This window comes from Cicer arietinum, chromosome 2, assembly GCF_000331145.2.
Source record: "Cicer arietinum cultivar CDC Frontier isolate Library 1 chromosome 2, Cicar.CDCFrontier_v2.0, whole genome shotgun sequence".
In the NCBI taxonomy this organism is placed as follows: Eukaryota; Viridiplantae; Streptophyta; class Magnoliopsida; order Fabales; family Fabaceae; genus Cicer; species Cicer arietinum.
The window spans coordinates 51,481,016-51,503,074 of NC_021161.2; the positions used below are offsets into that span (position 1 = coordinate 51,481,016).

The 22,059-nt window shown below is 28.6% G+C and overlaps 4 protein-coding genes across 5 annotated transcripts; 3 read left to right on the plus strand and 1 right to left on the minus strand.

The window, feature by feature from the left end:
- Positions 1 to 5,091: 5,091 nt before the first annotated feature.
- On the plus strand, positions 5,092 to 10,853 carry LOC101503808 (cytochrome P450 71D10-like). Of its 2 annotated transcripts, XM_012713280.3 has the most exons (4): positions 5,092 to 5,311; positions 6,621 to 6,666; positions 8,871 to 9,799; positions 10,032 to 10,853. In XM_012713280.3, the coding sequence occupies exons 3-4, from the start codon at positions 8,903 to 8,905 to the stop codon at positions 10,641 to 10,643; spliced, it is 1,509 nt and encodes a 502-aa protein (XP_012568734.1). In that variant the 5' UTR covers positions 5,092 to 5,311; positions 6,621 to 6,666; positions 8,871 to 8,902; the 3' UTR covers positions 10,644 to 10,853. The 2 variants fall into 2 exon arrangements, with proteins under 2 accessions (XP_012568734.1, XP_012568733.1); XM_012713279.3 differs by lacking the exon at positions 6,621 to 6,666.
- A 2,041-nt stretch (positions 10,854 to 12,894) lies between these two features.
- Positions 12,895 to 14,007, minus strand: LOC101503354 (uncharacterized). Its single transcript, XM_004491422.4, has 4 exons — positions 13,718 to 14,007; positions 13,587 to 13,636; positions 13,412 to 13,493; positions 12,895 to 13,158 (listed from the first exon to the last, which is right to left on the minus strand). The coding sequence occupies exons 1-4, from the start codon at positions 13,953 to 13,955 to the stop codon at positions 13,112 to 13,114; spliced, it is 417 nt and encodes a 138-aa protein (XP_004491479.1). The 5' UTR covers positions 13,956 to 14,007; the 3' UTR covers positions 12,895 to 13,111.
- Positions 14,008 to 17,190: 3,183 nt separating this feature from the next.
- LOC105851681 (cytochrome P450 71D10-like) lies at positions 17,191 to 19,072 on the plus strand. Its single transcript, XM_012713249.3, has 2 exons — positions 17,191 to 18,149; positions 18,296 to 19,072. The coding sequence occupies exons 1-2, from the start codon at positions 17,250 to 17,252 to the stop codon at positions 18,905 to 18,907; spliced, it is 1,512 nt and encodes a 503-aa protein (XP_012568703.1). The 5' UTR covers positions 17,191 to 17,249; the 3' UTR covers positions 18,908 to 19,072.
- A 119-nt stretch (positions 19,073 to 19,191) lies between these two features.
- LOC101503690 (transcription termination factor MTERF9, chloroplastic) lies at positions 19,192 to 22,059 on the plus strand. The gene is made up of 6 exons (XM_012713241.3): positions 19,192 to 19,535; positions 19,845 to 19,911; positions 19,993 to 20,105; positions 20,239 to 20,928; positions 21,140 to 21,716; positions 21,797 to 22,059. The coding sequence occupies exons 1-5, from the start codon at positions 19,278 to 19,280 to the stop codon at positions 21,455 to 21,457; spliced, it is 1,446 nt and encodes a 481-aa protein (XP_012568695.1). The 5' UTR covers positions 19,192 to 19,277; the 3' UTR covers positions 21,458 to 21,716; positions 21,797 to 22,059.

Below are 22,059 nucleotides of genomic sequence, written 5' to 3' on the forward strand. Positions count from 1 at the left end.
GTACACAGAGTGTTACTAGAAAACTTTTTACAAGTTTTCCGGTACAAAGAATGTTACCAGAAAACTTTAAAAAATATTTCCCGTACAAAATTGAAAAATGTGTGTATCGGAAAACTTTCTTCAACTTTTCCGGTACAGAAGAATGTTATCGAAAAACTTTAAAAAAGATTTTCGTTATAGAATGGAAGAATATGTGTACCATAAAACTTTCTTCACTTTTCCAGTACAGAAGGTGTTTCCGGAAAACTTCATTGACAAGTTTTCCGGTACACCAATTTTATTTTAAATTTTTTAAATTTTATTAATTTTTTTAAATGTTAACATATATGGATAAACTGCTACTATTTTTGGATAAAACATATGTCGATACTACAAACATTTTTGACATATATCAGGTATGAATAATTATAATTAATATTATAAAAATATATTATTGTGAATAATTATAATTTATTTTATATTTTATTTCAGATACTTGATACAAGGAACGCTGTTGTGAATTGGACTAAAGAAATCGATTTAAAAAATAAAGTTACTGTTATCATCAGAAAATCAGATATAGAGACAGAAGAGAAAAAGACGAGAAATAAATTAGTATTAGGTTGTGATAAAAGAGGAAAATACAAGTGTGCTAATAGTTCAACTCGAAGTTCAACAAAAAAGTGTGATTGTCCTTTTAAGCTTAGATCAAAACCATTAAAAGATGATTCAGGATTAACAATTAAAGTAATTTGTGGAGTTCACAACCATGAATTACCTGATATTTTGTATAGGCATGCATTTGTTTGACTTTTATATGAAAAATAAAAAAAAAAACATGTTCATGACTTAACAAAATACAATGTTGCACTGACACGCATATTACTCTCATTGCAAAACCGAAATAAGAACAATGTTACTAAGATCTCACAAATATATAAACAGAGGAGTATGATTCGATTGCACGTGAGAGGTAATATAACAAAGATACAACATTTATTCAAGTTAATTGAATATACAAAATAAGTGTGTTGGAATAAAAAGCGTGAAGACTAAGATGTTATGAGAGATATTTTTTGGGAGCATTCAAATTCAGTGAAATTGTTGAATTTGTTTCCAATTGTGTTGATTATAGGCAATACCTACAAAACTAATAAATACATAATGTCATTACTTGAAATTGTTGGTATGACATCAACAGAAATGACATTTGTAGTTGGATTTGCTTATTTGGAATGTGAGCGGGAAGAAAACTTTTGTTGAGCATTAGAGAGGCTAAGAGAACTGTTTTTTATACAAAATAAATTTTCTCAAGTAATTATGACAGACAGATATCTTGCATTAATCAATGCAATTGGTATTGTATTTCCACATGTTGTTAATTTGCTTTGTCAATTCCATATCGACAAAAATGTTATAGAAAAATGCAAGTAATATGTCTTAAATGATAAACAAGTGTTAGTATTGAATATGTGGAAATACGTTATATATTGCAGTGATGAAAAATAGTATATCATGCGTTTGCACATGTTTGAGCAATCATGTGTCAATAATAAAGTGTTTGTTGACTATGTGAAAGAAACTTGGTTGACTCCTCATAAGAAAAAGTTTGTTGAAGCATGGACAAATTGAGTGATGCATTTGAAGAACATAACGACTAACAGGTATGTCATGTGACTCTAAAACTTTGATTTTGTAATTTTATTATCTATTGTTGAATTATTCAATGGTGACAATTTATATGTAATGATAGGGTTGAGTCAGCTCATTGGAAATTGAAGTTAATGTTGGTACACAACATGTGTGACATGTGTAAATGTTGGGAGGGTATGAACAACTTCATGTTCATTCAACCCCTGATGTATTAGATCACTGATCCGTTGTAGGATATGTGGCGGCTGTGAACTAGAAGCATCTGCAGCGGTGGTCGTGGCACTATAATCTGAGACCTGGGGTACACCATCTGGTCACACTAGCAGTGGATGAGACACCTGATAGAACCACTCCAAATATCCCTTATGACACTCATATGGATATGTAGCTAGATGGATATTGTGAAATATCTCGGTGACATGGGTCACATATCCCAACCATTTCATACCTACATCAAATAATCTAGAAAGATTTGGAGGTGGGCGGTTATGGAATATGTTGGATATATCCAAATTGTCTCAAACACCTCTCTCGCAGATATTTCACTATTGTGCTGCATAACCGAAGGTGATCAGTGTAGAGCATGATATCATCAAAGGGAATGACATCCCTATGATTCTTCCATGGTCTCCATATGATATCTGCATGTGTTAGTGCGTCAAGCATACGTCTGTACTCAGTGACCTTGTGTTTGTCTTGTTTATAGCACTATCTATTCATTCGGGCAATGCATTCCACGTCAACACCCTAGTCATCTCTATTACAAATATTTGAAAAATATTCATAAATCTAACACTGTTGCAAAAATATATATATATATATATATATATATATATATTAATGATAATAAAAAAATTAATAATTAACAATAAATAATAATTAAAAAATTAAACATAAAAATAAATAAATAAATGATATACATAAAAATTAATAATTAAAAATAATTAACATAATATTTAATAAATAAAAATAAATATTTAATACCCGAAGCAACAATATATATCCACCTAGCTGTTTGATGTCAAAACAACAGCCATATGAGAGATAGTCATAATGAACTACGAATGTAGCAGTACCCCCTGCGTATTTATCTGTACCGTCTAAATGTATGAATAAAGGAAGGTACTTCGCATCAACTAGAGTATGACTCTTACCAACAAAAATAGTATTCTCTACTAAATTCAACAGATACGCCCTAGCAGCACAATCAAATCTCTATGATGCACACTGCCTTCTAAAGACCTCTTTCAACCAATCAAGTCTGTAGTGCGCACCTCTAGTCTTTTTGATCTCCTTCTAGATCTCTTCCGCGATCACTCCTAATAAAGTCATGGCAAGATTACATGTCATTACTCTATTTACATCAGGTGGACTGTAGAATTCACCCTTGATAGACAATCCTAGAAGATTGACAACATCATCCAAAGTAATTGTCATTTCACCAAATGACAATGTCTCGCAATGCCATCTTTTCACAAACGCATAAATCAGATTATTGTCGATCATCTTTAAACTATCCCGTTGTAATGGGTTCAATCCTGAAAAGTTCACTCAGTTCTCTATGGATCGCGGGAGTACCGACAGGATAAATTGTTGCATTTTCTTTCCATGTGCAACAATTTTCAGCAATGGTTGCTCCTGTGTACAAAGAAAATATATGACATTAAATATTTTTGATGCATTATAAATAATAATTACTTTAACATACCTGACCAAACCACAGTTTAGCTGAAACATGATAACGGTATAATGTAAGGACGGATAAATCATATGGTCCTCTAGGATACTGTGTGAGCTCACCAGGTCTCTGAGCTCCATCATGCCCCTCCTCCATATGTTCTTCCTCATGAGCAGGTTCAACCTCCTCCTGCTCATGTACCTTCACTTACTCATGTATCTCCACCTATCCATGTACCTCCTCCTTCTCATGCACTATAGAAGGCTCATCCTGCTGATGGATAGTCACATATAGAATAAATCGATTATCCTAATCTCCCTCATCATCGTCTTCAATTATCATATGTCTTCTTCTCCTTGAAGTTGTCGGTCGAATCCTCCATGGATGATGTAGAAGTATGAGTGTCACGTGTAATTCGTATGATTTGTCGTCTCTTCCTCGTGCACCCACTGGAAAATTGAAGAAAAAAAAAAGAAATAAGTCACAATTGGTTATAAAATCATAATTAATTAAAATTAAAAATAAAATAAAATAATAATAATATAACTTCCAAAGAACTTGAGGTTCAAGATTTCCGGTAACTATCGAAAATGTTAAACCAAGTTTTCTGGTAACTATTGGAAATGTTAAACCAAGTTTTTTGGTATGAATATGATTTTTAGAGAAGTTAAATTAAGTTTTCCGATACAACAAGAAAAGTTGAAAAAATATTTTCGAAAGAGGCTTCTGTACTGAAAAACTTGAAAACAAATTTTCTAGAAGATTTAGAAAAATACTTACTTTTTTTCCAAAAATGTTGAAAGGTAAAATGGTGAAATTTTTAGAGGTTTATTATTTAAACAAAGACAAAAAAAAATCATTTTTTTACTTACGGGGTAGTATAGGTATAATTTGAGAGTATGGGAAAAAGAATTTCAAATTTAAGGAAGGAAACATGGGTTTGTTTTGGGCTTTGGACCCAATTCCTTAAAAAAAATTAGAAACCACCTTTTTGTAAACTAAAATGAAAATGAAAAATCAGAAGCAATTTGAAATCCGATAAACTTATCCAAGTGGACCAGCCTTCACCGCTGTTCTGACATAGACAAATTCAGATAGTCCTATATCCATATCTCTGTGATCGTGATAGAATAAAGTTTTTTTTCTTTTTTTTTAAAATTGTTCAATTATAATTATTTATTTTAATTTATCATATCATATTTATTATTTTTTAAAATAAAAAAGTTATCAAATGTGTGGCTGATTAGATGAATTTTTATGGCAGGATTATTTATGCAGTCTCTTAACTTAATTTCAGATAACAATTCAATTCTTTATTTATTATTATTTTTTTAATTTGGTCTTTTATTTAATTTTAAATAAATAATTTGATTTGTAATATTTTAAAATATTAACAGTATTATAATTTTTTTACAAAAATTCATTAAAATTTTCAAATAAAATTCATAAAATTAATTATCATCTTCAATATAATGTAAATTTGATCAAATTTATAACTAAAATCTTCAAATAAACTCATATTTTTATTATTTTTATTTTTGAATTTTTGTAATAAAATTAAATAAATAATCAAATAAAAAAAAGTGTTATTTAAAATAAGTTAAAAAGAAAATTGTTTTAATTTTATTTATTGATGGTTAACCTAAAACAAAATTGGACTATGATTAATGTCTTTTAAATCTATAAAGATCGGACGGCCATAAATCATAGTCCAATTTTGTTTTATATCTTTATAGAAATCAATTTCGTTTCTTGCACTGCAGATACATACAATTAATAAATCATAGTCCAATTTTGTTTTAGATGTTTATAGAAACCAATTTCGTTTCTTGCACTACAAATACATACAATTAATTGAGTTGAAATACATACAATTAATTGAGTTGAAGGTAGTGGTTGCTGAAAAATTAGGAAGAAGAGATAATGTAAAAATTTGTAGAGAGAAATTAAAAGAAGAAGACAACACAAGCAGATACAAACTCCATCTGAGCTCTCTAGCTGGTATTTTTTTTATTCTTGAAAATGGATGTTCCATCATTATAACTTCTATTTGTGCTATAAATGTTCATTGTTCACCAAGTTTATCATTATTCCTTCTCCAAATACTTCAATATTCATGTAAACGTAAAATCAAATCAACTCAGTTTCATATTTTATTTTCTAAAATAATTAAAATAAAAAATAGAAAAGAAGAAGATGAAAATCAATCACAATATTGGAAGATTGGAAAAAATTAGATCTAATAAATAATAGAAAACACTATTTATTTCTTCTTTTTTTTTCATGCAATTTTTTTTCTTAAGGAATAAATTGTCTCCCGTTTTTTTATGTTTGTCAGGGGGAGAAATCCTCACCCTTCACACCCAATTTTTTCTTTTTTCAATCACAAATAATTTGGCTGGAAAAAATTATTAGCAAATCAAAGCATAGGTTGTAAGTTTTAATTTTTTTGTATACAGGTTTTAGGTTTTTTATTTCCATTTCTTTATCACGTTTGGGCTCCAAGCCGATTAGAATTTTGGCACTTGTTTTCGTTATTTAATTTCTTCTCTTATATAACTATATTCACAGGATTAATCCCTTTCTCAAATAAAATCTTCTAACAATAAAAAAAATCGTTTAAAAAAAAATTGAAAGAATTAATTAGATGTTACATTATTTTAATCCTCTATTTATCGAAATTTAAACACTAAATTGTATAACTTGCTAGTTCTGAATATTTTTTGAAACAAAATAATCAAAAACAACTTTTTTTTATAAATTTCTTTTTTTGAATGTAATATCTCTTTAATTTTTGATTTATCAGGATACAAGTTAATCAATTTTATACAATTTGATAATTTTAAAATTCACTTTTATAAAAACTAATTAAAATAACAAACACATCCACCTTTTTCACTTAAAACTACGCAGTGTTGGTTTTTTTATTACACCAAACTATTTGTAGGAGTAGAGAAACACTTTCAAGCAAATAATAATTTTTCTTAATTTTTCTTAATTTTTCCACAAAATGAAAATCAATTTTGTAAATAAATAACAAAATAATAACTTTCCTTAATTTTCTACATCTAATTTACAAATATTAAACTTGAAAATAAACATTTTTAAAATTAACACTTTTCTTACATTAATTAGAGTTACCTCGGTTTTCAAACAAATGTCGTAGGTGTGAATATTTTTGCTACACATAATTTGACTTCTTAATTCATAATTTAATTTCAAAGATTTTTTTTATTTTAATATTTTCTCTAATTAATAAATAATTGTGGAGATTTCCTATTTTTGAACCACCTTATTATTATTTTTTCAGTTCGCTATTTTTGGACACAACTCCTATCACGACACATAGTTTATAGGTAAGTTTAAATTCTCAATTCATCTCTTAATTTTATCGAGAGCCACATGGCATGTTGGGCGTGGTAGAATGTGCGATAGAAAAATATATATATTATTCTCAATATTTTTTATTTTATCCTTAGAACGTGTAATATCATGTAATATTATATTAAACTAGAGAACAACCCGCACGTTGCGCGGTAAAATTTAATATATTACTAAGTATAAAATAACAATAATATATAATTTAAAAATAATGTTAATTTTGTTTTATAATAGAATATGCTCAAGTGTTTATGTACTTAAAGGTAAATATATTTTTAAATAATTATATATAAGCTAGGTTTGCTTTAGTACAAAAGAAGAAGTAAAATATTGTTGACTAAAACAATTCTTGCAAAATATATTTAAATGTGGAATCGGTTTATTCAAACTTTTTTTATTTCATTGAAGTGATTCTTCTAATAATATTGTGTGTTTTGTGATATATTATAACATTCATTCGTGAGTGATAGTTTGTTAAATTCAAAATATTAAAATAATTCATTCATGTGTGCTTTGGAATTTTAAAATAATTATTTGACACAGTCAATAAACTTCAAGAGTAGTTGAAAAAAATTATAGGCAAGAAAAGTTTGTGAATGTTTAAGACATAAAAAGTTTCGAGTGAATAATGAAATAGTTAGAAGTACTTCATTTTCAAATATTTAATATTATTCTTTTTTTTTGTTTCAATTATAATTTGTGTTTTTTTAATTATAAAAAGAAAAAATGTTATGGAAGACACATTCAACCTAGAAAAAAAACTCATTTTATATGCAATAATATTGATGTATAATTTTGAACAATAATTGACAATATAAAAACAATATTATTGAAGTATTTGTGAATTAATAGTGTGTCACATAAATATTTGTACATTTGTTGCATTTTATAATGTCGTTATCATTGTTTGAACTTAGAATTTACAAAAGAGTGGTTGAAAAATAGAAGATAGATCTTGATGTGTGTATGTAGTCGAACTTGCATTGCCATGATTTGAAGATATTGGATATTTTATATTCTTTTGAAGATACATCTTGATGTATTTATGTACTTAAAGGTAAATATATTTTTGAATAATTATATATAAGCTAGATTTGCTTTAGTACAAAAGAAAAAGTAAAACATTGTTGATTAATACAATTCTTGCAAAATATATTTAAATGTGGAATTGGTTTATTCAAACTTTTTTTATTTCATTGAAGTGATTCTTCTAATAATATTGTGTGTTTTGTGATATATTATAACATTCATTCGTGGGTGATAGTTTGTTAAATCTAAAATATTGAAAAAATTCATTTGTGTCTGCTTTGGAATTTTAAAATAATAATTTGACACAGTCAAGAAACTTTAAGAGTGGTTGAAAAAAATTATAGGCAATAAAAGTCTATGAATGTTTAAGACATAGAAAGTTTCGAGTGAATAATGAAATAGTTAGAAGTACTTTATTTTCAAATATTTAATATTATTCTTTTTTCTTTTGTTTCAATTATGATTTGTGTTTTTTTAATTATAAAAAGAAAAAATGTTATGGGATACACATTCAACTTAGAAAGAAAAAAAACTCATTTCATATGCAATTAATATTGATATATGATATTGAACAATAATTGACAATATAAAAACAATATTATTGAAGTATCCATAAATTAATAGTGTGTCACACAAATAGTTGTACATTGGTTGCATTTCATAATGTCGTTATCATTGTTTGAACTTATAATTTACAAGAGAGTGGTTGACAAATAGAATGGGTGTATGTAGTCGAACTTGCATTGTCATGATTTGAAGATATTGGATAGTTTGTATTTTTTTATGGGTTATTGAAATGAAAGTTTTGATGAATAATTATAGCTTTTTAAATGTATTGATGGGTCATTAGTGATAAATTAAAACTGAAATTATATAATGTATGAAATAATTGTACTTGGACAAATCAAAATGTTTGTATTATATATTCAAGAAACAAAACATAATAGAATGGAAGATGAATTTGGAATGTGCCACATCAGAATTTTTTGTGAGTTGGCAAATATTGGAGGATGTGGCATAGAGAAAGAAGGGTTCTGTTTTAATTATTATAATAGATAATAGATAATAGATGTTTAGTATTGTATTAATTAACATGTTTGATTGTCTTAAAATACCATATGGTAATCGATTCTTTTGCATTCTTCTTTAGTTCCTTACTATTACATCAAACTACCATCATTCATGGAGCTTCTCGAAGCTTTTTTCAATATTACGTTCATGGCCTCCATTCTCTTCCTTGTGGTGCTAATCAAAATAGTTAAAAGAAGGAGTTGTAACAATGTCACTATCAATTTACCACCAGGACCATGGACACTTCCCTTCATTGGAAACATACATCACATTATGAGCCATTCACTGCCTCATCATTGCTTCAAAAATTTGGCAGAGAAATATGGACCTTTAATGTACCTAAAACTAGGAGAGGTACCATATATAATAATTAGTTCACCCGAAATAGCCAAAGAGATTATGAAAACAAATGAACTGAACTTTTGTGACAGACCAAATCTTCTTTTGTCTACACTATTTAGTTATAATGCTACTGATATTGCATTCTCTGTATATGGAGAACACTGGAGGCAACTAAGAAAAATATGTGTTGTAGAATTATTAAGTGCAAAGCGTGTCAAATCATTTAGATCAAAAAGAGAAGAAGAGGTGTCAGATCTTATTAATTCAATATTTAGAAATGAAGGATCAGTTGTTAATCTTACCCAAAAGATTTCCTCAATGACATATGGGATAATGGCACGAACAACTTTTGGGAAAAAGCACAAACACCAACAAAAGTTCATATCAGCAATAGGAGAAATAACGTGTTTGTTGGGAGGGATTTGTATTGCAGATTTGTATCCTTCTATTAAAATTCTTCAAAAGGTGAGTGGTGCAAAGACCAAACTTGAAAAACTTTGTATAGAGACTGATGAGATATTGCAAGACATCATAAATGATCACAAAAACAATCAGAAGGAAACAAATAAGGATGAAGATCTGGTGGATGTTCTTATCAAGATTCAACAAGAAAATGAAAACTCACAACATCCCTTTACAGATGACAATATGAAAGCAGTCATCCAGGTTAGTTTACTACCAAGCATGTTAATGTTGGAATTCAATTATGATTGGTTAGTCCCACATTGACCAGGAATGAAGGCTATATTAGATATATAAGGAGAATGACCCATAAACCTAATTCCTTAAGGTTTTGGGTTGAGATGTGGTGTCTAAGTCTCTTATGAATCCTTGTTTAGCCCATTCCGAATGTTGGGCTCCCTCGGACTCTCCAACATAGCTATCATTCCATTTGCAGGATATGTTCGGCGCTGGTGGCGAAACAACGGCAACGACTGTGTTATGGGGGATGTCTGAGATAATAAAGAATCCTAAGGTAATGGAAGAAGCACAAATTGAGGTAAGAAATGTTTTTGATGGACAAGGGTACGTGGATGAGACAGAGTTACACAAGTTGATATACTTAAAATCTGTCATCAAAGAAACACTTAGGCTACATACTCCTGCACCATTGTTAGTTACAAGAGAAAGTAGAGAGAGGTGCCAAATTAATGGATATGATATCCCAGCTAAGACTAGGGTCATTGTCAATGCTTGGGCCATTGGAAGAGATTCAAAGTATTGGGTTAAAGCTGAGAGTTTTGAACCAAAGAGGTTTCTTAATAGCCTAATTGATTTCAATGGTACCAACTTTGAATACATACCTTTTGGAGCTGGAAGGAGGATATGTCCAGGAATTACATTTGCTTTACCCAACATTGAACTGCCTCTAGCTCAATTACTTTACCATTTTGATTGGAAGCTTCCATGTGGAATAAAGAATGAAGAATTGGATATGATTGAGTTATTTGGGATCACTGTAGGAAGAAAAAATGACTTATGCTTGATTCCTACTTCTCGTCGTCTTTGATATGTAATGCTCAAGCTAGCAAGTTCACAAAGTATTTAATTTTACTCTTTCAACTCTCAAAACTTAGCTATATATGGGACAATGATTGCGAAAAAGATAGCAAATAATGTTCATTTCTCCCATGAAAGATTATGATGTTTCTAATAAAGTTTGTATTGTAAATTTTTACAAATATGTTTATTATATGTTAGCTTATAATTTATGCTAAAATGCAATTGCAAATTAGTGATGTATATATAATTGTACAATGTTATAACTTATATATGATTGTATAAGACATTAACATGGGTGTGGTTGGTTAATTGGAAAAAATATTTGCCTCGTGGTTATTGCTATGAAAAAAATATTCTCAATATTTTTTATTTTATTCTACTAATCACATAATAATACAATTACGTTTGTATAGATACTTTCATTTAGACATTATTCTTTAAGTTCCTCCTAGATTAAGTTGTCAACATGGAGAAAGATTGTGAGACAATCAATTTTACACAAGTATGTAATTATAGGTGAAATCCATTTAACAATTTAAGTAGAGGTTTTGGGTTGGAGAGATTAAGTAATTATTAGGTACTAAGTATATATATTTAAAGAAACCATTATGGTTCTTGGATGCTCTTACAAGATTAACACATTTTTTCTTGGAATCAAAGAAATAACTATAAGTGGGTTATATCAAGACAAAGAACTCTAGCATGTGTCATGGAGACAAATGGATGCTATCATTAGGCTAAATTATTGATGCTACTCCATCCCTTTTTCTTAGTGTTGAGAATTAACTAATAGTGAGATATTTAATTAATAGAGGATGTTGTGGCATCAAGGTATTTATATTTCTTACCAAATATTTGGGTGGGACCCAAAAAGATCATTGGGAAGAATGAAGATAGGGACAAAACACCCCAGCCTCTCCAACTTGCTTCTGAGGTGATGATAGGATCAAATGTTATAAGCACCTAAAGACTAGGTAATGGATTTAACAAGAGGCACATGGGTGTGGTTGGATAAAAAAATGTTCATCTCAATATTTTTTAACTTAACCTGCTAATCACACAATACATTAAATTTTCTTTACATTAATAGGATTTAATTCATGTATTCTATCAGTGTAACGTAATTTTCTACGTTTAGTTTGTTGAGAATAATATACTTAAATATTTGAAATTTTTTTATTTAGATTTAAATTTAAATATTATTAGAATATATAATTTAAATCATTGTTTAGAATATGTTAAGAATTGTTCTTTATTTTAGAGATATGATATACTTTTATATTACATTGTAGCTCTGTATATAGAGCGATGAATAATAGTTTAGGAAATGAGATTTCGCCCAAAGACATTTTAATACAAAATATATCATATAATTCTCGCTTCTACAAACACAAACAACAACAAAAATTCATCACAGTTAATTGTAACTGTTAAATCATTAGAGATGTTAAACTTTTACTATTAACTATATTTATAGTTATCCTCATGAATAATTGTAATGTGTTGATATTATAATTGTTTTTACAATAATAATACATTACAATTAAATTCATATTAATATTGTATTAATTCATATTATGAAAACAATGACCTCACTTCTTGTGATAGGTCAAACCTACTCTTGTCCACAATACTTACTTACAATGCTACATATATTGTCTTTGCTATGAATACTAGAGACAACTATGAATGGTATGTGTGATACAGAGCAAAATCTGTCCAATCATTTAAGTCCTTAAGAGAAGAAGAGGTGTCAGATCTTGTTAAATTAATATTTGCAAGTTAAGGATAAAGTGTTAAAGTCGCTCAGAAGATTTTCTCAATGACATATGGAATAATAGTGAGGGCAACTATTGGAAAAAAGTACAAACACCAACATATATATCAGCAATTGATGAAATAATGAACTTGTTAACAGGATTTTGTATTGTTAATTTGTATCATTTTATTAAAATGTTTCGAAAACCTGAGTAGGACAAAGACCACATTTGAAAAACTTTATAAAGATAACGATAAGATATACAAGACATTGTCGATGATCACAAAAGCAATCTACTTGATATCCTTCTCATAATTCAAAAGGAAAATAATCACTCACAATATCCTATAATTGATGACAATAGGAAAATAGATTACATTGCATTTGGCTTGCTCAATTAACTTATGACTTTGATAGGAAACTTCCCAATAGAATAAATAATGAAGAATTGGATATGACCTATGCTTGATTTCTATTACTTGTTCGATATGGACAAGGATTGTGATAAATATAACTAAGATTTATTTCTTCCATAAAAGAGTATGATGTTCTTAATAAAGTATGTATCAGTAAACTATACAAATAGATTTACTATACGTCATTTTACAATTTGTGTATGATTCTTTTCCAATTGGAACATAAGAGCATTGAATTTGTGCTAAAATGCAATTGTAATCTATTGAAATATGGTTGTACAATGTTGTATAGATATTAAATTAACCTGAGAAAAATCTTTTCCATGACTGCCAAGGAAGAAATCCACCTGAAATAGATAGCATATGAAGAAAGATCATGATTCAATCCAAATAAAATAGAGAAACAATAAATCAAAGAAAAGTAACAAATTATTGATATTGATATAGCTCACAATATTACATGATCATAATCATATTATTATGGTTATGAAATCCAATTGTTTCTCTATTGGTGCTTTCAGAATTAAATCATCACTAAATAAATGTTAGATGATTATGATTATGATTATAATCAAGAAGAAGAGAGTGCAACAATCATACCACATTCTGGACAACGGAAATAGTTCTTATCTCTAAAAACAAGTCCAGATCCTCCACACACCTCACATTTTTTTTGAGCCATCTAGAACAAATATTCAAAATTGAAGACAAAAAATTAGATTCAAAATTTGCACAAACGCATGCCTAATCAACCCAAACCAAAAAAGTGACTTACAATTCTCTTGCTAAATTCAATCCCAGCCACCACAAAAGGTGTAATCCCAGCTACAAAATTCAAAACAATAAAACAACACACACAATCAAAAACCTAAATAACACATCAAAGGGTGTGATAGATAGTATTACCTATGGTTCCAACAACAATTTGCCATGTGATATCTACTGGAGCAGAGTCAATAAATGTTGTAGTTACATCACTCATAGACACAACACCTACCCTTGTTCTTCTTCTCCTTGTTGTTCCTTCATTCTTAACCCAAAAATCACAACTTTTTCTAACTGTTAAGGAACAATTATGTGTGACTATGTTCCTAGTTTTCACACTAACTAAGGAAGGCAAAGAACAACAAACTAATGCTTCCATAGTAATAGGAAGTAGTACAACTGAACTAAACTTACAAACAAACCCCTTTTCAGCTCTAAAAAAAACCCACCACAATATCCGACAGTTACTAAAACGCCACGTGGGCTTTTTCAGCCCACTAATTTTTATAATATTGATTATTTTTGGTTGGGCATAAAATAAATATTTCTTAATTAATTGGGATAAATAATCCCTCAAAGTAAAGTGGAAGCAGTTATTTCACAAATATTATCTTTTTCTATAAATACGAGACACTATGAAACTCTTGCATCTAAAAAAAAATAGACAGTTTTCATAGGTTCAACAATTGTCAAATTAGTCCAACCAAAATTCTTAAAATAACCAACCACAAATAAAAAAGAGTCGTTCTCTTATTTAAGGTGACGCCAACTTCTAGAAGAAACAATTTAGTAAACAACTGATGTCTAACATCATTGGAAAACTAATCATTAAAAGTAGTTATGTTATATTTAAATAGGTTATTATCACGTATATTTATTTTTTTTCTTTGCTTACTTTTTAATTCGTTATCTTAACGTGGTACATTGTTATTTTGATTTTTTTTTATTATTTGTTTGATTCAAATTAATATATTAATGGTGATTTAATATAAATTAAATTATTAATTTTAATATTATTAACATTATAGATTTAGAGTCACATGTATCTTTAGACATTTGAATTTTATCATATTTTATATTTTATTATATTTGTATTTATTTTACCATTTTAACAATTAACTTAAATGCGGAGTCAATAGGTGAGGGTCCTATATTTTTTTTATAATATAATAAAATGAGTGTAAATTTTGTTTAAATATATTTTTAATCACTACAAAATTATGATTTTAAGTTTAGTTTTTAAATATTTTTTATTCACTTTTAGTCTCTCTATTTTGATTTTATAGAAACTTTTTTTAGAGACAAAAATATTATATTTTTTTACAAAAAAAAAAAAACTTTTAAATTAGAGAAGTAAATAAAAAAGTTTTTAAGGACTAAAAAGTTGAGAATTTTTTTTACGGTGATTAAAAATAAAATTTTGAAATTTATAAGAATTAAAATTTATTTTATCATTTTTTTAATTATTAAAATTGCACTTTATTTTTATTAGAAGCTTAATTCTTAAGATTAAAATAGAGCCTCCAAATGTTTAAGACGAAACTACTTTAGTGTTGTAAGTTTGTTCTCAAATTCACCCTTTTATGTTTTAGCGATTTTTAATGATTCTTTATCAATGTATTATACTAATTTGAAATAAATGAATGTCGATTTTAAGTAAAATAAAATTAAAAATTTATATCATATAGATCACGCATGTAAAATTTTACACAAAATTGAATTTATTTAATATGTTATTGAGATACATCAAAATTAACATCTTATGTATTTTTATTGAACACCGTCAATTTTCATAATCTCAATAACATATCAAATGATTTTAGATTTTTTTAAATTTTTGCATACATGATTTATATGATATAAAATTTTAATTATTCAATAAAAAAAATTAAAATAAATAGATAGAATTAAGAGATATTGAAGGAGATTTTGATCGAGAGAATTTTTGCTAGCATATTTAGAACATTATAAAATATTTATCCACAAAAGTTAGAATTTTTAACTTTGAACAACTTAAATATGAATTTTTGAAATGTTATAAATTAAATTTAAAAGTATCAAAATGTGAAATTAAAAATCAAATAGTTTTTATGGATGAATTTTTTTTTGAAAGGGAGAAAAACTTTTTATAACTTGTAAACATGTCTCCAAAACAACAATTTAAAAATATATTTGGACATTCCAGCATAAATTGAAATTATTTGCAAACTAATTTTGTAAAGTCTAAAAAATATAATTTTTTATAAAAAGTAAAAACAAAATTTTAAACTTTTATAAAAACTAAAAATTTATTAAACTTTTGAAAGTTTAACATCATTTCGTGTAACCGAAAAAAGAATAGGAAAATGTCAATAAGTGTCATTTAGAAAATATATTACGGAAAATTGTGCATTTAATAGCTCGAAATGTTAAAAATCGATTTTTCTTATGGATAAAATTCAAATACATCGTCATTGTAAAAAAATGTACTTGATAAGTTCGTCACAATTGTTAAATAATTAAAAATATTTGACTTTTATTATAATTATCTATAAAATCATGCATACAAATGACTGTGATACAATGATAATATAAAATAATTTACATTTACGTGTATGATAATTAAATATTTTCTATCTAAATTTTGTATTTGTATTTTTTTTTCTTTCTTAGTACCACCTTAAGAACACTTGATAGAACAGCCCAAAAGAATATTCATCGCAGTACAACGGAAAAAAAAAATTCATCTTGTGGTTGGCGCTATGAAATATTGTAATATCTACTAATAACAAAATAAACGTGGTTGGCGCTGTTTATCTACTAATATTTTATTTTATCTACTAATAACAAAATAAACGTGTATAATTATGGAAATATTGTGATAATTGTATATTACTATTTGTTGTGGTTGGCGCTGTGAAAGTATTCTTCTCTATTTTTGTTTTATGTGTATAATGACGGTAATATTGTAATAATTTTATACTAGTATATGTGGTTGGAGCTATGAAAGTATTCTTCTCTATTTTTATTTTATCCCACTATTAACAAGATAAACGTGTATAGTTATTTTAATATTGTATTTATTTTAAGATAAAATAAGTTTTTAATTCTTATAAAACTTTATTTTTAGTTGACATAAAAAAATTATATTTTTTAGTTCCTACCAATATTTCTTCAAACAATTTTAGTTTCTACCAAAAAAACATATTTAATTGTCTTTAAATTTTTTTTTTTCAAGAATGTTCAAGTCATTATAAAAAATTTATTCATATAAATTTAAATTTGTTTTAACTTAAGATAAATTAAATATAAATTTTTTAAATATCATTGACTCAAAATAAAAGTAACAGAAATATGGAACTTGAGTTTATGACATTTAATTACAATATTATAAACATAAACATTGTCTATAAAAAAACTCATTAAAAAATATACGCTAACAGAGGCTAAAAATATTTGTATAATAATTTTATAAGAACTAAAATAATTAATTTTTTTTACAGAGACTAAAAAAGTATTTCTAAATTTATAAAAACTAAAAACTTATTTAACTCATAATTTTATATTAGTAATTGCATTGTATAAACTAACATGACTGGATTGTGTTGAAAATGCATAAAACCATACAAGTCTTTGCAAATATACCTTCATCTAGACATACTTCTTTAGTTCCTCTTAGATCAAAGTTGTCAACATGGAGCTTCAGAATCATTTCTACAATACTACCTTTGTAGCATCCTTGCTATTCCTCTTGGTTATATTCAAAATAGTTAAAAGATTGAGTTGTAACAGTTCCACTTCAAATTTACCACCAGGACCATGGACACTACCTCTCATAGGAAATATACATCAAATTATCAGCAGTTCACTGCCCCATCATTATTTAAAAAATTTGGCAGAGAAATATGGACCATTAATGCACATGAAACTAGGAGAGGTATCACACATAATAGTTAGTTCTTCTGAAATAGCCAAAGAAATTATGAAAACACATGACCTCACCTTTTGTGATAGGCCAAATCTTCTTTTCACCACAATACTTACTTATAATGCTACAGATATTGCTTACTCTCCATATGGTGAACACTGGAGGCAACTACGAAAGATATGTGTTCTAGAGCTATTAAATGTGAAACGTGTTCAATCATTTAGGTCTATAAGAGAAGAAGATGTGTCAGATCTTGTTAAATCAATATCTGCAAGTGAAGGATCAATTGTTAATCTAACTCATAAGATATACTCAATGATATCTGGGATAACAGCACAAGCAGCTTTTGGGAAAAAACACAAACATCATCATCTATTCATATCAGCAATGGAGGAAATATTGAGCTTGTTGGGAGGATTTTGTATTGCTGATTTATATCCTTCTATTAAAATGCTTCAAAGGTTAAGTAGGGCGAAGACAAAATTTGAAAAACTTTGTAGAGAAACTGATAAGATATTGCAAGATATCATTGATGATCACAAAAGCAGTGACATGAAAACAACCAAGGATGAAGATTTAGTTGATGTTCTCCTCAAGATTCAACAGGAAAATCATCACTCACATCAACATCCATTGAGTGATGACAATATTAAATCAATCATCCAGGTTAGTTTACAACAAAACATGTCACTGCATTTATTTTCACAATTCAAAGTCTGATATATAAAAAAAGAAGATTTTATGGACTTGTTACATTATTTTATGCATGGTGGTTTAGATAATAGACAATGTTATTGTAAATCTATTTGTAGGACATGTTCTTTGCTGGTAGCGATACATCATCAGGGACTGTATTATGGGTGATGTCAGAGATGGTAAAAAATCCAAAGGTAATGGAACAAGCACAAGCTGAGATAAGAAAAGTGTTTGATAAAAAAGGGTGTGTAGATGAAACAGAACTACACCAATTGATATACTTAAAGTTTGTCATCAAAGAAACATTAAGGTTACATCCTCCAGCACCATTATTAGTTCCAAGAGAAAGTAGGGAGAAATGCCAAATCAATGGGTATGATATCCCAGCTAAGACAAGAGTCACTATCAATGCTTGGGCTATTGGAAGAGATCCAAAGTTTTGGGTTGAAGCAGAAAGTTTTAAACCTGAGAGGTTTATAAATAATCCAATTGATTTCAAAGGCACAGACTTTGACTACATACCATTTGGTGCTGGAAGGAGAATGTGTCCTGGCATTGCATTTGCCTTACCCAATGTTGAGCTAACTCTTGTTCAATTACTTTACCACTTTGATTGGAAGCTTCCCAATGGAATGAATAATGAAGAATTGGATATGACTGAGTCATTTGGCATTACTGCAGGAAGAAAACATGACCTATGCTTGATTCCTATTACTCGTCGTCTTTGATATGTATTTTCCACACTAAAACAAGTTTATTTAAGTTTTATATTCTACTTTCAAAGTTTTTGTAATTAATGTCCCTAATGAATAATTAAATAAGATCCATTTCGTATGTAACACCTTCACAACAGTTCTAGCGAAATAAATGTGTTCTTTAGTATTTATGTTTTTTGGTTTTTTTATTATAATAACAACCAGGGATTATATGTGATCCATTTTAAGTTTGGCATCGCAACGACACCGTTTCGAATGTAAAATAAAAAATAAAAAATAAAAGAAGTAGAAGATAAACCTCTAGTTGTAAGAGTTACAGAGATTCTTTAAAAATGAGTAGATTAGATTAGGGTTTTTGAGTATATTCTTCTCTTCTTTCAAAATGGCTACTTTTTTGTCTCTATACCCTTACAATCCTATCTTCTATGTTCCAACTCCTTCATCTAATCATGGTTCTGCTTCTGCTTCTTCCTTTTTCAAACGGACCAAATTCGTAGTGCTTTCTGCACATTCCAATCCCAAGATTCTCAAAACCAACAGAAAATCAACCTATGGGAAATACCTTTCGACATACGATACAGATGAAGAAGATGAAGAAATGGACGATGAAGACGACGACGATGATGATTGGTTCTCTGATGTGAGTTCTGTAATTTCACTGTTGAATATGAAATTTAAGTGTTTAATTTTTAAATTCTGCTATTAATTTATCATTTTTATAAATTAATTGAATAATTGAAGTGGTTGCTTGGTTTTGATCGCTAAAGTTTGAAACTTTTTATCTTCTTCCTAAATATGGTTGAATTGAAGAAAGAGGGCATGTGAGTTTCGATGTTGCTGAATTTTGAGTTTAATGATTATACATTGAATGTGTAAATTAGTTTATACTTTTTATTGTAGTGATTTATTTTAAGTTTATACTTTTGTTGTGGAACTTGTGTTGTACCAGGAGGAATTTGCTGAGCCTGCTGATTTTAATGCTAAGGATAAGAGATTGAAGTCAAAGAAACTTGCAGGTTTGCTTGAAAAAGAGTTTTTTACTTACTAGTTTTAATAGGAAAGTTGAATGTTGCATAATGTTGTTTGTGTTGAAACAGATAGACAACAGGAAGAAGAACGTGGTGGCGCGAGATCTTTTAATAATGGACAAAGTACTAGATTGCCCAAAAGTCAGAGAATAGCATCTTTACAACAAAATAACAGTGCACAGGTACCGAATAGTGATAACCAGTAAGCTGTTAAGTTTGAAGTGCAAATGATGCCTTTAAGTTCTAATGTACTTTTGTTGGTATGTAATTGGAATCTTATGTACCCTTTATGTTTTTGTTTTTGAAAAATTGCAGTATGGTAGACATTCAAAGGAGAAAAGATATCCACATTTGTCTGAAGAGATTGTTTTGGATGTGAAATGGTTACCACTTCTTGATTATTTAAGCACCTTTGGAATTAATGAATCGCAGTTCATCCAAATTTATGAGAGGCACATGTCGTCATTTCAAATTAATGTATGTTCTGCACAAGAAAGGATAGATTACTTATTGAGTCTTGGAGTTAAACATAAAGATATAAAAAGAATCCTTTTGAGGCAACCACAAATTCTGGAGTACACAGTGGAGAACAATTTGAAGACTCATGTTGCTTTCTTGATGGGCTTGGGCGTACCTAGTTCCAAAATAGGGCAGATTATTGCTGCTACTCCATCCCTTTTTTCTTACAGTGTTGAGAATTCGTTGAAACCATCGGCGAGATATTTAATTGAGGAAGTTGGCATCAAGGAAAAAGATTTGGGTAAAGTCATTCAACTGAGTCCTCAAATTCTTGTCCAACGTATTGACATTTCATGGAATACTCGATTTATGTTTCTTACCAAAGAGTTGGGTGCACCCAGAGAGAGTGTTGTAAAGATGGTGACGAAACACCCTCAGCTTCTCCATTACAGCATTGATGATGGATTGCTGCCAAGAATAAATTTCCTAAGGAGCATAGGAATGAAAAATCCAGACATCTTGAAAATCTTGACTAGCCTTACACAGGTCATTTTGCATTCATTTTCCTCATTCTATTCTTCCTTTCCATTTTAAACTGTTTTTATACGATCACGGTTCACCTTAGATTTTCGCCCAAAAAGAACAAGGAAAATAAAATATGATCACTATATAACATGATTTCATTTTCATCTTTTGGTTGATCCGTCTTATAATGTTACTAACAGTTTATAGTTCTTATTGACTAATGTGCTTGCAGGTGCTATCTCTTTCCTTGGAGGCTAATCTAAAGCCCAAGTACTTGTACTTGGTAAATGAACTTCACAATGAGGTGCAATCCTTGACCAAATACCCTATGTACCTTAGCTTGTCTTTGGAACAGAGAATTCGTCCTCGTCATAAGTTCTTAGTTTCCCTAAAGAAAGCTCCAAAAGGGCCGTTTCCTCTTGGATCTCTAGTTCCAACTGATGAATGCTTTTGTAAACAGTGGGCTGGAACTACTCTTGATAAATATTTGGCATTTCGCCAGAGATTATTGATCAAAAAGTTTGCTGAGAAATATGACAGAAAAATGTGAATAGATCAGAATCAAGTTTGTCTAAATCAACTTGAATGATTACTGGGAGATGATCAGCAATCTCTTGTAATAAATACTATTGCCATGCAACATATTCATTCTTTGGAGTTTACTAACAAAGCCATGTCATGTGCCTATTCTCATGTAACACAAATATCAGTATCTTATTCTCAGCAGAAGCTGCTCAAAAAAATTTGTCATTGCTGTTTATGTTGGCCTGAAAGACAGAACAATTCACGGTGCCATCTGTTACCATAAGGTGAGCATGTTTAGTCGTTTAGTTATTAACAAATTATTAATACATATAATAAGCTGTTTTTAACATCTGCATTATTGCAGGTTGTGGTCAAAGATATAGATCGAAGAAAGAAGCTGCATAAACTTAAGATCCAATTCATGGATTCTATCATTTATTTTACTTTCAATGATGAGTTATAGCTATAATTATAATCTGTACACATTGTTTGTTTCTTTTGGTGTTTTCATTGTTTTGTGTATCATAAATCAATAGGACCACTTTTATTACACTTGACCATTATTTGTTATCCTGAGGCAATTTGTATCACATGTACAAGTAGAAATAAAAACAATTATTGCCTTCA

Bases quoted from the DNA above. Each gene is read 5' to 3' on its own strand.
- LOC105851681 (XM_012713249.3), top strand. From the start codon at position 17,250: ATGGAGCTTCAGAATCATTTCTACAATACTACCTTTGTAGCATCCTTG. The intron at 18,150-18,295 runs GTTAGTTTACAA...ATCTATTTGTAG, and splicing joins ATATTAAATCAATCATCCAG to GACATGTTCTTTGCTGGTAG.
- LOC101503690 (XM_012713241.3), top strand. From the start codon at position 19,278: ATGGCTACTTTTTTGTCTCTATACCCTTACAATCCTATCTTCTATGTT. The intron at 19,536-19,844 runs GTGAGTTCTGTA...GTGTTGTACCAG, and splicing joins ATGATGATTGGTTCTCTGAT to GAGGAATTTGCTGAGCCTGC. The intron at 20,106-20,238 runs GTACCGAATAGT...GAAAAATTGCAG, and splicing joins AACAAAATAACAGTGCACAG to TATGGTAGACATTCAAAGGA.
- LOC101503354 (XM_004491422.4), bottom strand. From the start codon at position 13,955: ATGGAAGCATTAGTTTGTTGTTCTTTGCCTTCCTTAGTTAGTGTGAAA. The intron at 13,494-13,586 runs GTAAGTCACTTT...TATTTGTTCTAG, and splicing joins TTGAATTTAGCAAGAGAATT to ATGGCTCAAAAAAAATGTGA. The intron at 13,159-13,411 runs GTATGATTGTTG...TATCTATTTCAG, and splicing joins TTTCCGTTGTCCAGAATGTG to GTGGATTTCTTCCTTGGCAG.
- LOC101503808 (XM_012713280.3), top strand. From the start codon at position 8,903: ATGGAGCTTCTCGAAGCTTTTTTCAATATTACGTTCATGGCCTCCATT. The intron at 9,800-10,031 runs GTTAGTTTACTA...TTCCATTTGCAG, and splicing joins ATATGAAAGCAGTCATCCAG to GATATGTTCGGCGCTGGTGG.